Here is a 23,170-nt window from a genome sequence, read left to right as displayed (position 1 = left end):
AGTTTCCTCTTCACAAAACTAATTTATGGGCAACGCTGCAAAAGAGACGTACGCAGAAAAGTTTTTTAAAGCAGATTTGAGGAACGTGGGGGGGGGGGCAGGTCTAGTAAGGGACAAGCAGCCCCCTTGGCCCAGTGGTGCCTCCAAGTTCAGGGGCATCTGAATACCAGATAGGAGAGATCACTATCATGTCTTGCTTGCAAGTGCCCAGACAACACACCTGGCTGCTGGAGACGGAATGGGGGAGCGGATGAACTGACCCCCAGCCAGGGAATTCCTGATACCCTCTGGCAGCATCAACAAGACTCGGCTCCAAACCTTGTGAAGCAACACTTGAAAGTCACTGATTCCATTTAAAGGCTTAATGCCCTTCTTCTGGCACAGGAGGCCATACAGAATGAGAGAACTGTGGATGGAGCTGGAAGGGACCCTGAGGCTAATCTAGCCCACCCCGCAAGGCAGGAATTTCCAGCTGGTGCTATCAGCCCCCTGCTCTTCCCAAGGGAGCGGAGTTGGCCTCCAATATCGCCGGCCTCCAACTCCCCCCCCCCCGACAATGGGCTATGATGTCTGGGGAAGATGGGAGTTGGAGTTCAGCGTCATCCGGGAAGCAAGGCAACAGAATTCGTTATCTGCCATTACAGTTCAGTTTGGGGGGTGTATAGTTTATGGAAAGTTTCTCTCTCACACATACAGTCGTTCTAAATCCCACGCACAGAGGCAGCATTCCCTGCAACGTTGCCGAAAGCTCAGGCCCCAGAGCGGTGCCCCATATGCGGAACATCTGCAGCCACTTGGGACTGGCGGCACGACACGGAGGCTGGAATTCAACACTTCTTATTCCACGTTCCCACACCAACTGGCAAGCTCCAAAATAAGTGCAAAAAGGAAAAAGCGCACACGCGCACATCGCGATTCGCATCGGGCTTAAGCCCAAACCGCTGCTATGTGCATTAAAACCAAACCCCCGTCAAGTGAATGGAGATTGAGGAAGGCCATGCCTGCCGAGCCAAGTCATCCCGGTCGCCTTCCCGGTCGCACAACTCCTGGGGAAGGGGCCGCACTTCGCCCAGCAGCGTCGCCCACTGAAGGGCCTAAGCGCCTCGCGGCCCCCGCCCCGCTCACCAAGGGACCGGGCGCGCCGAGACCCGCGAAGGAGCCCCGCCGGGAAGCGAAGAGGCGCCACGGGGAGAGAGAGAGAGGGAGAGGGAGAAAGGAGGAAGGAAGGAAGGAAGGAAGGAAAGAAGGAGAAAGCTCCGCGGAGGGAGGCTGGGCAAAGCAGCCGCCACGAGACTCTCCAGCGACCTCCGCTCTCCCGGGGCGGTCTCCGCGCGGCTCCCCGGAGCCTCCCTCCGCGGACAAAGGCGCGGCCGGGCGCCCCGAGGAGGACAAAGGCGAGGCGGGCGCGAGGAGCGGGAAGCGGGAGCCCCTCGAGCCCGGCGGCGCAGCGGGGATGGAGAGCAGCTCCTCGGCGTCCGGCGCGCGCCCGCCGCCAAGCCCTCACCTCGGGGCGCGCTCTCCTCCGGCCGGAGCCCCGTCGGGGCGCCAAGGCGGGTCTGGCTCCGCGCGGCGGCTCCTTCCCGCGCTCGCTCGCCCGTCCGTCGCTCGCTCCTCGCCCGGGCTCGCCTTGGAGGCGCCGCGGGGCGGATCCCGCCGGCGCGCGGGCTGCTGACTCACGGGCCGCGGCTCCGCCCCGCTCCGAGGGGCGCTGCCGCCGCCGCCGCCGCCGCTTTGTGTCTCGGCCCCTCCGCCCGCCGCCGCCGCCTTTGTTGTTTGGGGCGCGCGACAAGCGCGGCGGCGGCGGCGTCTCGGGCGGACCGTCGGGCAGGAAGGCGCACCGAATCCGGCAGCTTTCCGCGCCCGCGCGCGGGTTGTGCGCGAGTCTCCCTGCCAACGAGCTTCCGCGGTGGCCGAAAAGGAGCCCGGCGGCGCCCACTGCCGGAAGAGCGAGGCCCGCTGCCTTCTGTCCGCCGTCGGTGGGAGCTGCGCCGCGCGGAGCCCCGGCCGCCCTCGGCGCGCCTCCCCGGCCAGAGGCAGGCGGATCCGGAGCCCCAGCAGGCTGGCTGAGATTGGAGAAGAAGCCTCCCCTAGCAAAGTGGAAAGTCAAAAGGATTCTTTTCCCTCCCCAATTAAGCTTTTAAAGGAAACCTCCCCCCCCCCCAAATGCAAACGTTATTCATTAATAAAGCCTCTAACCTAGTTTTCCTTCAACAAATGCCTTGGGTGGTTTTGCAGGAATACATAAGCGCAATTACAAATAAAGATTAGAGATGGAGCTCTGAAATCTGCCTGCTATGATAAAGGTCAACCATGGCTTTGAATCCTGTTTTTATCAGAGGTTTCTATAAATTCCCCTTAAGGAAAACATCCACTTTGCTGATGTTTCAGCAGATTCTGCCCCTGCTTTTAGATGGGCTCTGTGGGCATTCCTTCTCATTGCATCTGTGAAGATGGCGTTGTCGAAGGCATTCCCCCAATATATGCATTATTGCCGCATTACAAAATAAGATTGATTGGTACATGGAACAAGACATTTGCCGTACTTGCCCCTTCTTACTTGTTTGCACTTTTTTACAATCAAGAAGTTTAAGGCAAGTGATGGGTTCCATTTATGTACTTCATAAATGTGGCAAATTTTGAGAGTCCTGTTCAGGTAAAACATCTGTAGAACTTAAGCACACGGCAATGCCTAATTAGAAACAACAGCCTGAGATCTTAGCTGTATCAGATCTTCCTTGTATTTTTATGCTCTGAACTGCCATGAGATCTTTGTATGAAGGGCAGTGTGCAAATTTAATAAATAAATTGAAATGGAAATGTGAGCTGAAAAGGAACATTATTTTGTGTGAACCTTCCAACCAGTTAAAAATAAACCAGGTTAACAATTTGGCTTCAATTTGCTGATGTTGTTACACAGTTTAATCTTTTGTAAGTCACTTTGAGGTTTTTACATTCAAATAGTGTATGTATATTTTATAATAAACAAACCACGTTATTTTGCACCAAGTTAACATGAGCTAAGAAAACACCAGTCATTTTACTCTCTGGGGGGGCATCCAGGGGGTGGGGGATATTGTGTGGGTCTTCCTGTTTATAACACTAGTACAGTGGTACCTTGGTTTAAGAACAGCCCTGTTTACGAACTATTTGGTTTACGAATTCTGCAAAACAGGAAGTAGTGTTCAGGTTTGCAAACATTACCAAGGTCTAAGAACGGAATCTGAACGGTGGAAGGGCACCGGTGGTGGAAGGCCTCATTAGGGAAAGTGCACCTCAGGTTAAGAACGGTTTCGGTTTAAGAACAGACTTCAGGAACGGATTAAGTTTGTAAACCGAGGTACCACTGTGTACTTCTGTCTTGTTTTCTAACATTCCTTTCACACCACAGCACCTGCTGGGTTATGGAACGCTGCCTCTTGGGCCAATACACTGGCATGACACTTTAAATGTCATTCACGTGTGGTGTGTGTGTGGTGTGACATAACTGAAGAAAGGCCCTGCTCTGCTCCGCCTGCCCCAGGTCTCCTGCACGACCCTTCACACACACACACACACACACACACACACGGGTGCTTAAGATGCTGTGGGTGGTGCACAGAAATACTTTTATGAAGGATAAATAAAATAAAAACCCTGGGGACACTGCCACACCCTGCAGAAGGGCACAGGAGCAACTAGGCTGGCCGTTCCAGGTGGAAGCCTCTTGGTGCCTGCTGCTGCTCCTGCATCATGGGATGGCCTCTTGCAGGGTCATCTGCTCTGGTCAGACCTCACCTGGAGTACTGTGTCCAGTTCTGGGCACCACAGTTCAAGAAGGACACTGACAAACTGGAACGTGTCCAGAGGAGGGCAACCAAAATGGTCAAAGGCCTGGAAACGAAGCCTTATGAGGAACGGCTAAGGGAGCTGGGCATGTTTAGCCTGGAGAAGAGGAGGTTAAGGGGTGATATGATAGCCATGTTCAAATATATAAAAGGATGTCACATAGAGGAGGGAGAAAGGTTGTTTTCTGCTGCTCTAGAGAAGCGGACACGGAGCAATGGTTCCAAACTACAAGAAAGAAGATTCCACCTAAACATTAGGAAGAACTTCCTTACAGTAAGAGCTGTTTGACAGTGGAATTTGCTGCCAAGGAGTGTGGTGGAGTCTCCTTCTTTGGAGGGCTTTAAGCAGAGGCTTGACAACCATATGTCAGGAGTGCTCTGATGGTGTTTCCTGCTTGGCAGGGGGTTGGACTCGATGGCCCTTGTGGTCTCTTCCAACTCTAGGATTCTATGATTCTAGGGTCTGCACACACCAGGTGCCACTTTTCTCTCCAACAGGTGTAGGAGCTAAGGGAGGTGCAGGAAGAGCAACAAGGGATGGTAACAAGGTACCTTTAAAGCACATTCGAAGCACATTCTTCCCATCAATGGATTCTGGGCACAGTCCTTTGTTAAGGATTGCTCAGAAGTGTAGCTCTGTGAAGGGCAAACTACAGTACCCAGAATTCTTTGAGGGAAGGAATGTGCTTTAGTGTGTACACAGCTCTCGTCTCTGGACTTGTAGGTGTTGAAAGGGAACCCTGGAACATTATTTCACAGGCCGTTCTTTGTCTGCCTCCTCCATGAGAGGTCCAGAAGGCAGCATCATGTGAAAGGGCCTTTTCAGCCATGGCTTCCCGTTTGTCGGATGTTCTCCCTGGGGAGGCATGCCTGGTGCTTTCATTAGACACATTTAGGCACCAGGCAAAAACGTTCCCCTTAAAGCAGGCCTTGGGCTGATTATCATCCAATGTGTTTGTGTGACAGGGGGCGGTTATTGGTTTGCTTTGTTTTTGTTCTTGTTTTTAGTATGTATTTTGTGTTTTTATTTTGTATTTTTATGGTGTCATGTGAAGAACAGTGTACAATTTTTAATGAATATTATTATTATTATTATTATTATTATTATTATTTTTATTATTTTTATTATTATTATTTTACCTGGGATTACCTGGGATTTTTCATCCCTCAGATGATAGATCTGTTAGAAATCCTAAATTCATTCATTCCTCAGATGATAGATCTATTAGAAATCCCAAATTCCTGGTGTCCCTTTCATATTAGCTTCATTCCAAATGCTCTTGCCCAGACGTCTCGCTCTCTCCCCTTGTGTGTCCCCAGTTGGTGCTCCTTACAAAGGCAGACACCTTTCGAGAAGACCTGGTGCTGCCTTTAAATTATCTGTAGCTCAGCTACCGACTGCCCATTTCACAGCTGAGGATTGTGGTGAATTATGTATCTTCAGTCTAAAAGCATCAGCTCCTTTGCTGCTACACCCTCATTATAAAACCTGATCTAATCCTGCATGCCTCGTGCAATTATCTAAGATTACAATTGAAAACATGGCCTCCCCAGTGAGCATGAAGAAGATAAAGTACTCCTAAGTATGGTAAACATGAATGCTCAGGAGTAAGACCAAGATTGCATGTGTTGTCCAGCAGAACAATACATCATTACCATTCCAATTAATGTAATCTTACTGTGTTGTGGCAGGAATCTTTTTTCTGTGCTTACATTAGTGCTGAACATAACTAACTATTCCTGCTGCCAAGAACTGAGCATTCAGAAAATACATCAATAACCGTGATGTCAATGGAAGGAAATGCACTTAGGTAGATTTCTCTGATTCATAACTTCCAAGGGTGAGATAAAAAAAGAGCATACTTTCCAACAGGAAGAAATGAAAGTTGCTTGACATGGTATAAAAATTATAACAAATGTGTTTCATTTATAAGGGCAGGGTGCATCATGGGTGGTAGAAAGTGATATTCTCTTTGGCATCACTGCACTTTCACTGCACTGGAATTTATAGAGAATATTGGATGTCAAGAAGAGATGAAAGTATATGATTTGACAGAGAGAGTGCATTGGACCGGCTGATTACTTGGTCACTGAAAAAGAGGGTGAACAAGTTCGTTTTCTAAAGCCTTCCACTATAGCACCAAGAAAATCAGCAACACTAATGGGATTTCAAGGCGTTCTTACAGCCTCATTTCCATTTGCAGCTCTTTGTAGGAATGCTCAAGGATTTTGTTGGGTTCACATTTTGTAAGCAAACTCACACTTCAGTTTGAGCTGCTGGAGACCACAGGAGGGGACGGCGCTCTTGCCCTCGGGTCCTGCGTATCGGCTTCCCACTGGACTATGGCTGGCCACTGTGAGAACAGCAAGGCAGACAAAGTCGGCCAGTGGTCTCATCCAGCAGACCCTTCTTATGCTCCCATGCTAATATGTGGAATTGAACTCTGTTACTGTTTTGGGTTCTCAGCTCAAAAAGCAAAGGAAAAATGTGTATTTTAGGGTAAAATGCATACAAAAGTGTGTGCTACATTCAAAGACAATGTGCAATAAAAATAAGCTGCAGACTGAAGCAGAAATGGGATGGAATTGACTTATGAACAGATGCAAAACTGACATGGACCAGAAACAGAACAATCCAACCATTTTGTTTATGACTAGATAATATCAACTAGAAACAAATAAAACATTTTACATACTCTAATCATCGTCAGCATCAACAACATCATCATACATGATTTTTTCAACCATGTACACTGAGTACTAGCAGTTTTCTGAAGCATAGTTAAGCTTCTTAAATCCATTTCCATTAGCAAGAAATGCAAAGGGAGTTTGTGTCTTCTGAGAGAGTTAATTGCCTCTGGCAAAAAAACCCAACAAACAAACCACACTGTCATTAGCACAAAGTTTTATGAGAATTTAATTGCATGATGTGCTGAAATGGTGAGATATTGCAGACATCAATGTAAATGTCTAACTGGAAGTATTCATGAAGGTTTGCAGCAATATACATGGCAAACCTTGGCAGACATTTTAGGTGCGTTTCAGTTTGGTGAACCTTTCCTCTGAATTCTGCTATGCGTTTATCCCATTTATATTCTTTCCTCTCAGGGGCACATCCTGTGCTCTCTCTCCCAGCAACCCTGTGAGGCGGGTAGACAGAGAGAGAGTGACTTGCAATGGACTCAGCCATCCAAACCCTGCTCTCCGCATTGGAGCATGCTTGCATCAGGCCCGGGTTCATTCCCCACAAAAGAATTAGAGGAGAGAAATCCTCAAGCAATGGTCTCCTAATCACTGGTGGCCTGTAAGCTCCATCTGTATAGTCCTTGAAAAAGGTGTGGAACAGTCAAGAATATCTTTGCATGGCCCTGTACTTAGTCCCCTCTCCAGTCACCAGACATTTAGGCGATTTTGACCAGGGTCAGATTTTTCAAATAGGTTAACAGGCCATGGCCTAAGAGATTTGTCTGCAATGGCCAATTTGTTCTTTCTAACTTATGGATTTTTTTTACAAATGAAGTAACAGTCAACATTGTCTATGCTTGCCTTCTTTAATGATGAAAGTCAGGCACAGGGCTATGAAAAGCTCTGGAGAGAGCAGCCTTTTGGCCACAGTGGAAAACTTTGCTTTCATGAGAGTAATATATAAACCTCAGTTAATCACAAAGAGAAATGGAAACAAAAAGCTTCCTGCTTGCGTTTCCTGGACGGCCTGTGGTCACTGCAATCATTTGCTCTGTGCAGGCCCCGCAAATGGCCGGGGTGGGGGTGGGACTAGCCATAAATTAATACAGCTTACAAAAGAAGCCCACTTGTGGCGGTATTGTGATGAAACTCAAACTCAAGTTAAAATGCCTCTATGGTAACCTAATACACTGATTTTCAAACCGTGTTTGACAGAGCCCAGGTGTTACTCAGGGGTTTCTCAACAGGGAGATAACTAATTGTCAAACTCCTCTGAAAGGCAGCCTGCTCCCAATATCACGCCTCTTTTCCCTGTGGTGTGCAGCGCAGGAGATTGCTGGGTGTGTTTCTGCTTAAGCAGGGTAACAGCCTTATCCCAGAAGCCAGGCAGCTACATCCCCCACAAACTGAGAAGACCCCCTAAAACATGCCCCAGAATCCCCTGCAACTGCCTGGCGTTCTGTGGCAGCCATGTGGAGGGGAGCTCTTTGGACCACAACTCACTGTGAGCTTCCCTGAAAGGAAAAGATTTGAAAAACACTCAAGTCATACCCTTGTTTACACGTTCTTGGCAAAATGGTCCTTTAAGGCATAGCTGTCAACTTTTGGATTTGAAAATAAGGGATCAGCAGCCTCGCCTTTCCCAGGGACAGTCTACGGGATATCTAACAATCCGGGGTAGCAGCGGGAAGCAGCGGGAAATGGTGCTGGAATAAGGGAATTTCCCACAAAAAAAGGGAGGGGGACACCTGTGTTTTAAGGGGGGGTTATAATACTAAATATATACAGGGCTTTTTTCAGCCAGAACTCACTGAAACTCAGTTCTGGCACTTCTCAAGTGGGTGCCATTGGCATTCTAAGAGAACAAGGGCGGTGTTCCAGTACCTCTTTTTTAAGAAAAATAGCACTAAATATTATATATATATATAATGGGGGAGGACAATGGCTAAACTTGGAGTTGAAAATATTTGTGCACCATGTGCACACGATAAGGCATTTGTTTTTAATGTTTTGCCTCAGAAAATGTTTCTGCTTTCATGTAAAGAGGGCAGGCTGCAAGAAACCTTTAAAGGGCTTCCCAGTGCCTACAGCAAAGGAAGAAGACCTGCAGCCAAGGACCCAGAGGGCCCTCATCCACGCGCGTTTACACCAAGAGCTTGGGGGTGACTGCTGACACCCCATGATGGCTGCTGAGCTACCTGCCTGGGCCCCAATCTGTTTCCGGATTCAGACCCAAGTTGTTCAGACCCTACTTCCACACAGCAGTTTATTGTGAACTCGTGTTTCTCATATCTGCATTTTTTTTCACATCACCATCATCCTCATCAAAATATCACACACCCCCAATTCAAATTCACCATTTCTGCTGTGAATATTTTTTAATCTATAGAAAAATAGATTCTGCTGTTTTATAATCTATAGAATTTTCCAGTAAATTTTCCAGTAAAACTGGATTAAATGGGAAAATAAAATGAGACAGCATTTTATTGATGGTGTTGTGCACAAAATTTGCATGCATGAGCAGCACTGAGTCCCGAATATACTGTTATGTGCAAACACCCTATATGAGTGGGGAGGTCTCAGTGTGCATCAGTGTACACGGACTAGCCATTTTGTTTGAAATTTTGTTGGAGAGATCCTTCTGGACCCCTTCTCCAGTTTCAATTTGGGATCAAGAAGAAATTTGGTTCAGTTTGTTTTCAAAGGTAAACTTAACCAATTCATTCTTTCTGAATCAGTGTGCAAACCAAAACACAACCATTCTTTTTATATTCACATTTATCTTAACTTTGTCAATATAGCTCCCCAACCCAGTAATATGCACAAAAATGCATATACAAAAGTACACCTAAAAATGCATATATTAGGGAAAATCACATTGCAAAAATGTGTTATCTTAGGAAAAAATGCATTAGAAATGTGTGTATTAGGTGAAATTAGCATTTAAATGCTGTTGAATTTTCATGAAGACTTAAAAAAAAATCACAAATGGATGCGGAAATGCGGAGAACTGTCCTTAAGATTAGAAAAATTAGAAACTGAGAAAGAAACTGTCAGATTCGCCCATTGCTAATCCCAGTACAGATCCTTGGGGGAACCTACTGATTTCCCTGTATTGTGAAAACTGTCCCTTTATTCCTGCTCTCTGCTTCCTGTTTAACCAGTGACTGATCCTTAAGAGAACCTGTCCTCTTATCCCAGAACTGCTGAGTTGACTCAGAAGCCCTGGATGAGGAATTTTTTGAAAGTCCAAGAATGTTGATCTGAGAAACAGCCACAAAACACGAGTTTGCTGGCAAACTACAGCACATCTGAAAAGATGTTTTTGCTCTACTGTCTATTTTTGGACATGCAAAAAAAGGGGTTGGAATAAGGCCTGGAATAAAACTGGTGCAGAGTGATCAAGACATTTGGCCCAGTTCACCCTGCAAATATCTGCAGCCACTGCTTATGAAGGCCGGCAACATCAACCCTACCGTGTGAGAATCCCTTTCAGACAACCACAGCGCCTGGAGACAGACAGACAGAAAGGTTGTGCATCCATAGCAGTGACCAGAGGAAGAGTGACTGCCGGAGGAGAGCTGAGAGGAGAAACGCCCTGGTGCATCTGCAGCAACACAATGGGACGCCTTCATCTGCCCCGCCTGCAACAAAACCTGTCTCTCCCCTGTGGGTCTCTCCAGCCACAGCAAGCACTAAAACTCTCCAGCAGTTTGCCTTCACCCCCAAAGGCACACCCCTCCACCGTCTCCCGAGACACATGGATGCCAACAAGCCACTCCTTAGCATATGCATATGCCTGCACACATGTTGGGATACACCACTGTGAAACAGACGGTGCTCTATTGCAATTGGTAGCCATGCCCAGTACTGTGGGGGTGCTTCTTCCAACTGGAGTGAATAGACAACCAGTGTGGTGATGGCTGTTTTGGCTGCAGCTCACTGCACACCAATAATGCCTCATCGTGACCGCAGTATGCATGCACATGGACAAAGGTCTCTATGAACGGGTCGTGATCTGGGATATAGGTGCCTCACGGACCACACGTATCATAAGCAAACACCTAAAAATAGCTACACTGTAAATCTACTGATGTGGTTCCAATTGCAGGAAACAGGATGTAGCACTCAGGTTTGGGAATTTGGGAGGGTCTCGGATCATGGGAATGTGCTGAAATGGAGGGGGAAAGAGGGAGAGGAGAAAGGGTGGAGGCGGAGGCAGTTTGTACATCTGCAGCAGCAGGAGGTGGAGAAGGAGGAGGTGGGTCACCCAGAGGGCTGTAGCAACTCCAGCTTTGCAACAAAGGTGCCAGGGTTTTGGGGACTCGTGGGAAGAGGGCTAAGTATTAGTGAAACGGAGAAGTAAAAACATTGTGGAATAATATCTGAGACAGGCTCCCACAGACTAGTTCCTACTAATTAGAAACAGTTTGAGGAAGGGGCGAGGGGGGAGCCCTGCCTGAATGAAGTCCTGCACATGGCAATATGCCCACAAGTGATGGAGAGAAACAGGATTCATGTGCTTAAGATGGGATGTAGAGTTGCTTATCCTTCTTTCTTTCTTTTTCTTTCTTTTTCTTTAAATCACAGAGCAAAAGGCCAATGTCTGCTGGGCCCAGAAGTGTAACCAGCGTGTTAAGGGCACAGTGACACACAACAGGCCGTGTGGCGTGCGAAAGAGAGAAACGGAGCATTAACGGGTTCTGAACAACTTGGGAGGGGAGAGAATCATTTCCATGAGGAAACCATTCCAAAGCACAGGGGTCTCAAAACAGCAGATTCCGGCCGCTTGATCTCTGCAGAATGATGTGAGCTTGCCAAAGGGAGCAGCTGCTCGCCTGCTGTGGGATTTGGTGTCAGTGAAGCCACAGACTTAAATTGCCACCAACAGCTCTGCAGGGGTCAGAGGCACGAGCAAAGAGCTTTCCACCTGATCCTATAAACTGGCCTGACTCTGCAGCCCAAACCATTGTTTGCTCAGGGACAGCCTGGCCTGGCCTGAGGTGCTACCATCTCCTGGTACTTCAGACTCCCAGCTCACACCTGCCGTCTCACAACTTGATTTATTTCACATACTGGATTCCAGGTCTTGACTGTGATTGGAGTTTCACCGTGATATCTCTCTCTCTCTCTCTCTCTCTCTCTCTCTCTCTCTCTCTCTCTCAGCATCTGTGGCCTTGGTGTTAAATTAGGAACATACTCAAATACGAAGGAGTATTCATTCAACCTCTGCCATTTCCATATTCACTGAGAACGAACAGGGTGGTTGCAGAATATACAGTGGTGCCCCACAAGACGAATGCCTTGCAAGACGAAAAACCCGCTAGACGAAAGGGTTTTCCGTTTTGGAGGTGCTTTGCAAGACAAATTTCCCTATGGGCTTGCTTCGCAAGACGAAAATGTCTTGCGAGTTTTTCCGACTTTCCCCCCCTTTCCCCCCCTTTTTCTAACCCGCTAAGCCCCTTATCCACTTATCCGCTAAGCCGCTTATCCGCTAAGCCGCTAATAGCGCTAATCCCCTAAGCCGCTAATGGGCTTGCTTCGCAAGACGAAAAAACCGCTAGACGAAGAGACTCACGGAACGGATTCTTTTCGTCTTGCGAGGCACCACTGTATATATACAGAGGCTGGTTGCATTAAAGGTTAATTAAAAGTAACAAGAGTTCAGTGCATCATGTCTGCTTGCACTAACCCAGGTTCAAATAGTCTTTGTTTCTGCTATTTAATGCTCCTGGCATTGTACAGACAGAAAAAGTGCTTTCCCCACCTCAAGCACAAACACATACACCGTCTGATGGAGGAGAGACGGCATAAGAAGATGACCTTAACAAATGGGCAGCTTTGTACAGGAGCGCATTGTTGTGGGATAATAATGCGTATGAAGCACTTAGGGAAAAGTGCTGTATAAATACCATTATTTCTATTTGATTGTGGTTTTATTTGACTTGCATTCAGAGCGCTTGAAAACAAATGCAGGGATCCAAAATATTTAACCGCTCCAGATCCTGAGGGTTACAGCGCTCTGGGGATTAAAATGCACCTCTGAAGTTACGGCTGGAAAGTGGGACAGTCGCTCCGTTACAGTTCCCTCTTTGATCAAGAGACTGGACCTTTCCCTCTGGTGGGTAAAGAGCAGGCCGGCATTTGCCCTTCCTGCTTCATTCCGGGGCAGCAATGCACTTGGAGCTTGTTGCTGTTTACCAGAGCCAATGGCCAAACAAGGCCAGGTCCAGGAGGTTTGTGGCCAGTTCTCTCCCTTTTATATTTCTTTTAAAAGCAGCCACAGTGAAGAAGGACCAAATGGTATAAGGAGGACTACGGCATGGCTAGAGGGTTTCCCCTGAGCTATTTCCCCTGCCCCCTGCCCACCCACCAACTTCTATTTACCCCATCAGGGAATGCATTCAGAGCTCAGGTGGCCTGGTTCCCACTGAGAGAACACAAGGAGAACGTTGGCAACCCCCATGCACGTCAAGGCTATTTTTAAAAAGAAATGTACAGTGGAAAGTTAAACTATTAAATTTGCTGCTGTGCAATGTGGGGTTGGCCACCAACTCAGCAGGCCATAAAAGGAATTGAGGCAAATCGGTAGAGGATAAGACTGTCCATGGCTTCTGGATCAGAGGCTTCTGCAGATGAGTTCCTGGTGAACATCCATAGGACAGGGCCCTTTTTGGCACCCAGTGAAAACATTTTTTGTCCCTCGGACTTTTAAATTGTGTTTTAAGTTAGGGCTTTTATGGTATCTCTGTGGAGTTTTTGTTTGTTGTGGTTTTTGAATATTATATATTGTATTTTAATATTGTTTTGTTATAAACCACCCAATAATTATTTATTAATATTTATTAATTTAATAATATGGGTGTATTATTGGTGGGGGACACAACATGTTCCTTCTGGGGTAGTTCGTCCACCTTGAGTCCCCATCCTGCACTCAGTTTTCACCTGTGGCTCCTAGACGCTGTCAGCATGAGACAGCGGCTATGCAAGGGGAACAACTTCGACTGGCTGAGGGGAGCCGATGGGTATCAAACTCTCGGTGCAGAGCTAAATTTAGGGCAGCATGACAGGTCCCCCCTCTCCCCCCAGGTTACTAAACTGTGGTTTCTTCAGATTCTGGTTATCCGTGAATCCTGCCCAGCTGGAGGATATAACACTACGCCATGGTTTAATAAATGTTCAACAGCCACAGGGTGTGAAAAGTCAACCACTGTATCCTATTCTCTAGGATTGCATTAGACATACAAAAATAAAAGTAGCAAATGGTAATGAAGAAATGAGAGGAGGCACACATATGAAAGATATTTCAGTGACTTTGCAGATCAAATAAAAAAATCAATTATTTTCTGGGGGACATGACCTCACTGTACTTATGCCCCAGATTATAAATCATTATCAGAGCTACAAAGCTTTTATTGCCTGCCTTACACTTCATTAATCAGTTACAGGATGTTCTCTCCAGCAAAGAAGGATAAGATTTTGAGTCATACTTGAAATTTCCAAAGACTTGTCAGGCCACTTAAATTAAAAAGGAGTTTCAGAGTCACATTATAATCCAAAAATCTGCAGAAATGACTATTTAATTTAGGAATCTGACTAGCTGTGCATAGTCTTCTCCCACCCACCACCCCAGGTTGGGCTGCAGTGGGTAGAGCAGTGAAATGTCAGGATGAAAGCCATCAATAAAGTAAGTGCAGTGGTTAGCAATTGCTAAACAAAGATAGGTTGGAACCCAAGACTATTTCCTTCTCGGTGCTGCCAGCAGTAGCCACCAGACATTTCTTGTTGGACAAGCGCTGTCTTTCTTTGCCCACAGAGCAAGCAGCACCCAGAGCTCCAGCATTTTAGGGTTTGGGTTAGGTTGTGTAGGGAAAACGAATTTAACAAATTTTAAATTTAATGAAATATGTTGACAAACTTCATCAATGCACTGGATCAGAGAAGAGTTTCTAATGTTAAATCTCCATTTACCAACTGACAGTGTAATCCACTTCTCCACTCCCTAGCCCAGCCTGCTGGCCCCCTTCTTGGGCTCACACATTTATTGGGGTCCCAATTTCACCACCCCAATCCTGCTAGGACCCTCTCTGGGGTCATACAGCTCCAACCCCCAAAACTCCTTCCAGTCCTCTTCAGGATCTGACCATGACGTCTCCATGGGACTCATGACAGAAGCAAACAACACGCCTCACCTAAGGGAAAGGGGCAATGGCTGCCACTTTCAACGGGCCTGGTGGCAAAAGTTCAAAAATGATTGCAGGCCTACAAAGCTGATCAACAACCAACACAGCTACTTCACGACACATTTCCATGATTCCGGAGGCATTTGGCAAGTGCAGTTCCATTTTGCACGGCGTCCAAAATACATTTCTCAGGTAAATGTTAGAAGACAGTGCAAATCTCTTGGCTACACTTACCACAAAAAGCATTCTCCTCCTCTCTGTCTCAAAATGTGCATTACTTAATCAGCTCTTAAGGCATCTACCACTGCCTGGCATTTGCCCTTCTGTGATCTGGCTCAATATAGCTAGGGACACCAGGCATTCTCTAAAAATAGCCTTGGGGCAGATTTCATTGAGCCTGGAGCACAAAGACTTCTAAACACTGAGAACCAAATTGTGGCTGGTTCATATGATCATTTTATTATGGCAAAATGTGCTTTATCGGGGCCATTAGCAAGCCTGGAACTTCAAAACTGATTTACCATGCACCCAGATCCCGAGCCAATCCACGAGGAACCAGCAACCCTCCATAAGGATTCTAAAGCATTTCCTCGGAAGTTGGCCTCTTTGACTTCAAGGAAACATACTCTGAGGGACCTGTTGATACATGCATATGAATCCCTTGTGGACTGCAGCATCTAGTGATGACTTGTCTGTTTGCAGGAGCCATCACAGTTCAGTCACCAGAGGCGGAATTTTCCTATTGCCCAACACCGACTCAAATACAAAACTTTCCAACAAAGGGAAGTCCATACATTCTGCTAAAAGTCACTAAGAGATGTGCTGCCAGAAGTTTTCAATTCCATTTTTGATTAACCACTGTTCAGCATGCATGTCCAGTCACTAAAGGTAAAGGTAAAGGGACCCCTGACCATTAGGTCCAGTCGTGACCGACTCTGGGGTTACGGTGCTCATCTCGCTTTATTGGCCGAGGGAGCCGGCGTACAGCTTCCGGGTCATGTGGCCAGCATGACTAAGCCGCTTCTGGCGAATCAGAGCAGCGCACGGAAACGCCGTTTACCCTCCCACTGGAGCGGTACCTATTTATCTACTTGCACTTTGATGTGTTTTTGAACTGCTAGGTTGGCAGGAGCAGGGACCGAGCAACGGGAGCTCACCCCGTCATTGCGGGGATTCGAACCGCCAACCTTCTGATCAGCAAGTCCTAGGCTCTGTGGTTTAACCCACAGCGCCACCAGCATCCCTAAACTGCAGTTAATCTTAACCATGGTTTGTTGAAACACGCCAACTTCTTAAGCTATGGTTTGAAGGTTTGTTTCAAGCAACCACACTTAAGATTAAGCACAGTTTGTCAGGTTTAAACAAGACAACAAACTACAGATAATATAAACCAGAAGCAAAAGCTTCCTAAATTCTTTTTATAGCCACACTGAGCACATGGGGGAGAGAAGAAGCGTCTCCTTGGCTCATTCTTGTAACACTAAACTGGGATTTAGTTTTACATTTGAACCAGCCCAATATTTGTCTCATGAAACAATCTAGCTTCTATTAGCCGACTGCTCAGGCAGTTGTTCATAACTCTTACAGGAAACAAGTACTATCTTAAGGGACCCTGAGAGTAGCACTTACACAGGGAAGACAGGCTGTTGCTTTGTATGGTTGTCAGGAAAAGAATAGTAAAGGCTACTTAATGCACCTTACCTATTAAGAGCCCATTGTCAGATGCCATCAAATCTGAATCCATTTGTGATTCCACTTGCTTTCCGTCTTGCTTTTCCTGCTACGTTGCATCCGCCCAAGGATAACAAGGAAAGGGGGTTGGGAGAGAAAGAAGAAAACAGTGAATTAACAAAATGGTTGGACAACACTAGAACTTCAGTGGAGTAAACTGTACCTGCCTTCAAAATTTAAAGTACAGTAATTCAGTTTTTTTAAAAATGTGAAGCTTCTAAAGACTGTTACCAATAAGGAAGAGTGGGTTTGAAAAATGAATCAACCATTAATGTTTTAAAAACCTGAAATACACTTTTAACTAATTTCAGAAACAATCAGAAACAGCAGTGGGAAGGAACGAACTATGGAATGTTTTCACGGTAAAATGAGGGGTAGTGTCCTCTTAAATATCTGTCATTTTATTTGTTACAGACTTACTTAAAAGTAATGAAAACTACTTCAATAATCTCATGGAACTAGTCTGAACTTGTAATTCTTATATTTGAATGATTAATTGATCTGCTTTTACCTTTTATTATTTTTACTTTTGTACACTGTATGTTTCACAGAGAACCCCACAGTTATGGAGTGACTCATAAATGCAGCAGAAAGAAAGACAAGCTGAGCCTTTAACTATGAAATTGCTACAGAAGATGCCAGGGGTGAAGAGAGATTTGTGAGACTTCCTAAAGGGCTTCCGCAGAGTAGAATCAGCTAGTAGACCCAATTTGAGTCACATGACTCAGATTGATTATTATTTTTGTATATATTTTGTATATATTTCAACACAAGTATGAAAGTCAGTAGCACAGATGTTGTAAAGGTGTGGTGATTTGTCATGGAACAACCCCTTGAAGAAGATAACCGTGGTTACCCAGACCTTGTCGCTGGTTGCAAAGGGGCCCCCAAGACTGTTCAATTTTGTGCAGATATGTATCGGATAGCACTGCAAGTTACACTACAGTTGATTACAGATGACCTGTTTATTGAGCACCCAGCCTTATTTGTTGGCACAAAGTTTGTGGGCTGGTTTTGCAACATTCACTGTTTATTGATTAGTGAACGCTCCTTTTTATTTGTTTGCAGGATTGTATGATGTCTCATCAAGCAATTGTTATTACACACTTCCTAGTGAATTTCCCCCTCTCTTCACTTACCACAAAAAATGTTATTGGGTTTGAAAGTGAGTTTGGTTCTGAAAGATCTCAGGAAGAACTTTAATTGTGCAACCTGCATTTCCTCTCACAAACTAGCAACAGTCTGGAAGCAACATTTGTTAGTATACATCTGAAAATTAGGAAACTGCCTGTCTTTGTAGCCACATTCTCATCCTGCTCTGAATAAAAATATTTCTAGCTCCACCCCCCCCACACTGATCTCTTCCATACTTAAGCAAAATAAAAACAACAATGTAAATTGCTTCCACATGGCTCCCTTGAAAACTCAAGTGTGCGGTTGCTGCAAATCCCTTCAGTGTTAATCATTATTCAGCTTTGTTGGCTATACAGAGCTTGTGCTCTTAACTCTTCAGTGTTGTGAGAATGGTTTTGCACATCATGCAAAGGTAGGAAGAATGCCTTGTGTTAGTCTTTCTTGCCAGCCTCCTTACCCAGGAATTGTAGAAAGAGGAAGAAGTGCAGCTCCTTTGCACTTTATATTTTGGTTGTTCCAAATAATATAACAAATCTGCCCTCCAGCTTCATATCTAGAGAAAGCAGGATGTGCAACCAGAAAATGTTCTACAGTTTGAGGGACAATTAAGTAGTATCACAGTGTTTATGTCTCTAGTATGCGGTGTTCGGGGATGGGTGGTACCTCTGGTGGGAGACACGTCATGCTCCTTCTGGGGTAGTTTGTCCACCGTTTGTCCCCATCCTGCACTCAGCTCTCACCTGTGGCTCCTAGAAGCTGTCAGCATGTGAAAGCAGCCACACCCCAGGAATGGCTTTGACTGGCTGACTAAACCAGGTGAGGGGAGCTGAGTGAGTTGGGGACTCGCTGCATGAAAAGACCGTCTCCGCCTGATTAAGTAGACAAGACCAAGGGTAGGTCCAAAGGTCCAACATGTTGTAGAGGGAAGTGAGGGACAGGTCAGTTCTGTATCCAGGGCAGATGTCTACCAGCTCCACCTGGTACGCAGGCTGAGACCCTCCCTGCCCGCAGACTGTCTCGCCAGAGTAGTGCATGCTCTAGTTTTCTCCCGCTTGGACTACTGCCATGCACTCTACGTGGGGCTACCTTTGAAGGTGACCTGGAAACTACAACTAATCCAGAATGCGGCAGCTAGACTGGTGACTGGAAGTGGCCACTGAGACCATATAACTGTTATTCTAAAGCAGCAATGCTGCAGCAAGCAAAGGCTACAGCAGCTCAGACAGCTGCTTGTGGCTGCAAAGCCAGACAGGATGTTTGTGACTGTTGCCATGGAAACAAAGGGGCAGTCCATTCTGTACTGAGCACCGGATGTTAGCTCAGTGTGTGTGTCATATGACCTGTACAGGATGTACATGGGTGGAGTTTGGAGTTTCTCTCTGTTTGTTGATGAGAGCAGACATGTTTTCTCTATATGACTGCTGAAGACAGGAATAAAACATGTAGATACATTTCTGTCTGTGTCTGATTCCCCTCCCTGGGGATATGCTGGAGAGCAGGGAGGAGGAGAAGCAGTTTGGTGTGTTTTTCTCACAGCCTGAGGAAAATCGCCGGAACGGACCTCGTGTATTTCGCCTGCCGGGAGTCGCCGGAGGGAGGTCAAAAGAATTCAGCCGGTGCCTGGAGAGATAGGCACATACCTCTGACCGGCCCTGAATTCTGACAATGGTAGCAGAGGATGGTTGCTACGATCCATGGGAGTCTGCATCAAGGAGACTGTATTCATCCCTCTCCATGGAAGCCTGAGATGGAAGCTGATTCTCTGCAGCTAGAAGCTGACCAGAAGAAGCTGAAAGCCAAGCTACGGAGCCCAGGTATGAGATTTTCGGGCTTAAGAGTGTGAATGCAGATGGATTAATTCTCTGCTTCATGGGAGCAACGTTTGGGAAAAACAGCTCCGAGAGAGAAGAGTCTGCATTCCAAACATTCCTGTGGTTTTTCCTGTCCAAGGAAAGGAATGTGGTTGCTTAGCAACGCAGGCCAGTTTCAAGATAAGGGCTGGAAGTCGTGTTTTGACTAGGCCTTTACAAAGGAACTGTGAAAGGGACTTTCCAAGCGGCTAGTGTTATTGCTGCCAGGTGCACAGAGTGTAAACAAGCCAGCTATTGGATTTTAGAGGCTTGTGTTTGAGAGTCAATGCAAGGACTCAAAATGGATGTCAAGAAGGGAGTCCTGCCTTCTCCAACCCTCTTGACCAGTGACAATTATGCATCTTGGTCTATAAAGATGAAGGCCTTGCTGCAGAATCAGAGACTGTTTGGGGTGATTGAGAATCCCATCCCTGCAGCACCAACGCGTGCTTGGGAGTCACAGGATGTGAAGGCCAGAACTGCTATAATTCTGTGCGTGTCAGACTCTCAGCTTGTTCATATACAAGATTTAGAGCACGCGAAAGATGTTTGGGACACGCTGAGAAGGACACATCAGAGAGATGCAGGTTCTTCAGCGTTGCTGTATTTTGAAAAGCTGACTAACCTGAGGCTTGCGCCTGATGGAGATGTTCAAGCGCACCTGACGGAAATGAAATTTCTGCGTCAGCAGATGGTGGAACGCAATTTCCGTCTGGATGAGGAAGTGTTTTGCTTCATGGTGATCAACAGCCTGAATCGGACTTACAAAACCGTTGCCAGTCAGCTGGGGTCTCTCCCAGCGCAAGATCTAACGTCGGACAGGGTCTTTGCCGTGGTTCTGAACGAACATGACAGACTTGCCGCCCTGGAAGTGAAGGACAGGGGGAGACAAGAACGGAGTTCTAACACCCCCACTGCTGTAGCTACTGGAGGAGACGCTGTAGCTTTGAACGTTGTCCAATGTTTCAATTGTGGGCAGACTGGGCATCTTCAGCGGAACTGCAGGAAGCCACGTCAGAACAAAGGAGCCAAGGGAAGCTCCACGAAGTCTGAGGCGTCAGGCAGAAGTCATGCCAAGTCACAGGCGAAGCCTGCAAAGGCTTTGATGTCCCTAAAAGCCACACCACAAGTGGGGAATTCCTTCATTTTAGACACGGGAGCGACGGTTCACATGACCCATCGTAGGGATTTGTTTTCGTCGTTTAAGAAGCAAAGCTTCGTTGTACAACAAGCCAACGGTCAAGAGCTGGAAGCCACCGGAATTGGGACTGTGTATCTTAAAAGTCAGAACTTGACTATAAACGATGTTTATTTGGTTCCAGAGTTGAAGTACAATCTGCTCAGCGTTTCGCAGATTGCCAAGAAGGGACTAAAACTGTCCTATGATGATCAACACTGTGAGATCTACAAAGATGGAGAGTTGTATCTTTCTGCCGAAGAGAAAGATGGACTGTATTTGTTGACTTTTGATCAAAGTGATTACATGGAATGTAATTCTTGTGATTCTAACATGATTTCTTTTGCAGGTGTAGCTGAGAAGAGCGCCAAGCAGGTCACCTCAAGGGTCGACAGGGCATTTCAGCGGGTGTATGCTGATGTGATTGGTCCTTTAGCACCTTCTAGAGGCAATGCAAAGCATTACCTAATCTGTGTTGATTCTTTTACAGGTTTTGTCTGGATTTATCTTTTGGAGAGACCGAAAGAAGCCTTAGAAAGGTTTAAAGAGTTTTGTGACAAGGTTAAAAACATGCATGATGCTGACATAGATTGTCTTTGCACAGATGAGAAGCCAATTTTTCTCTTACAGGATTTCCAGAGGTTCCTGAAGAAGAAAGGGATAAGACACAAAATTGCAGCTTCCGAAGAAGCTTGGAACAGATGTGTCTGTGTTAGAGTGAACAAAGAATTGCAAAAGGGAATGCATGCGCAATTGCTTAGTTCACATCTGCCACATGAGTACTGGGCTGAGTCGCTAATGTCATTTTGTTACACGTGGTTGAGAAAGGTTTCAAAAGAGTTGGGAAGTTCTCCTTTTGAGAAACTGTTCCACAGAAAACCTTCTGTTGCCCATTTCAAGGTTTTTGGGTCTCATGTGAGAACAGAAGCTCCGGGTGGAGTAAAGAATGCCAGAGGCATTTTTGTGGGTTATGAAAAGGGTCTCTACAGAGTAATTTTGTCTGAATCTGGTAAGGTGATTCTCACAAAATTTCTAGAGAGTGCTCCTGAACGGGAGAGAGTGGTTGTTCACACATTTCCCACAGGAGATGATGATGATTCTGATGATGATGATGATGATGAGTTTAATCTTATTGAGTTCAGTAGTACTGATGATGACAGCGATAGCTCAGACAGCTCAGTTGTCACAGTCATTGAGAAGAAATCTCACACAATGACTAGACCCTCAGAAGAGGAGGATGAACCACTGATTAAGCTTAGTACTGGTTCTTCAGAGAGTTCAGAGGCTGAACCAGAAAGCAGAGAAGAGCAGCACCTCTTACGTAGGTCTGAGAGAGCAACGAAGGGTGTACCACCCAAGAGGTATTCAAAAGAGTTTGCCAACCAAGCTATTGCATGTGTTGCTGTTGTAAACGACCAAGGTCAAATTGAAGCTGTGTCTGAGTCAGAGACAAAGGCACAACAGAGAGTTGTTAACCAAGGTAATGCAGAAGCACTCATTCCTTGGAAGTCACACAACCAGAGAGGTACATTGGTAAAACCAGTGGCGGGTAGTTCCAAGGGTGGAACTGAAACAACAGGGGAGTGTTATAAGTATAACAACTGTTTGTTTTCTTCTCTGGATGACGCTTTGCTCGCAGCACGCATTGATACTTTAGGGGGAGTATGTTATTCTAAAGCAGCAATGCTGCAGCAAGCAAAGGCTACAGCAGCTCAGACAGCTGCTTGTGGCTGCAAAGCCAGACAGGATGTTTGTGACTGTTGCCATGGAAACAAAGGGGCAGTCCATTCTGTACTGAGCACCGGATGTTAGCTCAGTGTGTGTGTCATATGACCTGTACAGGATGTACATGGGTGGAGTTTGGAGTTTCTCTCTGTTTGTTGATGAGAGCAGACATGTTTTCTCTATATGACTGCTGAAGACAGGAATAAAACATGTAGATACATTTCTGTCTGTGTCTGATTCCCCTCCCTGGGGATATGCTGGAGAGCAGGGAGGAGGAGAAGCAGTTTGGTGTGTTTTTCTCACAGCCTGAGGAAAATCGCCGGAACGGACCTCGTGTATTTCGCCTGCCGGGAGTCGCCGGAGGGAGGTCAAAAGAATTCAGCCGGTGCCTGGAGAGATAGGCACATACCTCTGACCGGCCCTGAATTCTGACAATAACACCGGTCTTGAAAGACCTGCACTGGCTCCCAGTACATTTCTGAGCACAATTCAAAGTGTTGGTGTTGACCTTTAAAGCAAATCAAAAGATGCCTGCTTCTTGGGGGAAAAGCAATGACAAACCTAGACAGCATCTTAAAAAGCAGAGACATCACCTTGCCAACAAAGGTCTGTATAAGTTAAAGCCATGGTTTTCCCAGTAGTGATGTATGGAAGTGAGAGCTGGACCATAAAGAAGGCTGATCTCCGAAGAATTGATGCTTTAATTTTTTTTAAAAAAATTAGGACTTCCGGGTTAGCGCCTCCGGCAATGGCGGAGCTCCTCCAATCGGGAGGAACTTGCTCCGTGGAAAGCAGGGTCTGAACCGCCACGGCAAAGGCAGAGACCCTTGGAAATCACAGGCGGAAGAGCCTGTGAACTTG

The 23,170-nt window shown here is 46.3% G+C and overlaps 1 protein-coding gene across 2 annotated transcripts in view; it reads right to left on the bottom strand.

The window, feature by feature from the left end:
* FAM107B (family with sequence similarity 107 member B) overlaps window positions 1-23,170 on the bottom strand; it is a 137,012-nt gene that overhangs the window by 48,486 nt on the left and 65,356 nt on the right. Inside the window, exon 2 of one of the 2 annotated variants that reach the window (XM_079993744.1) lies at window positions 16,394-16,472. In XM_079993744.1, coding sequence (XP_079849870.1) covers window positions 16,394-16,436 — 43 coding nt within the window. In that variant the 5' untranslated portion in view covers window positions 16,437-16,472. Of the gene's footprint in view, window positions 1-1,504; window positions 1,636-16,393; window positions 16,473-23,170 lie in introns of those variants that run through there. The other variant, XM_079993746.1, reaches the window with a different exon arrangement.

Source organism: Podarcis cretensis (assembly GCF_951804945.1).
Source record: "Podarcis cretensis genome assembly, chromosome: 10".
Classification (NCBI taxonomy): Eukaryota; Metazoa; Chordata; class Lepidosauria; order Squamata; family Lacertidae; genus Podarcis; species Podarcis cretensis.
This window is presented reverse-complemented; position numbering and strand designations above follow the sequence as displayed.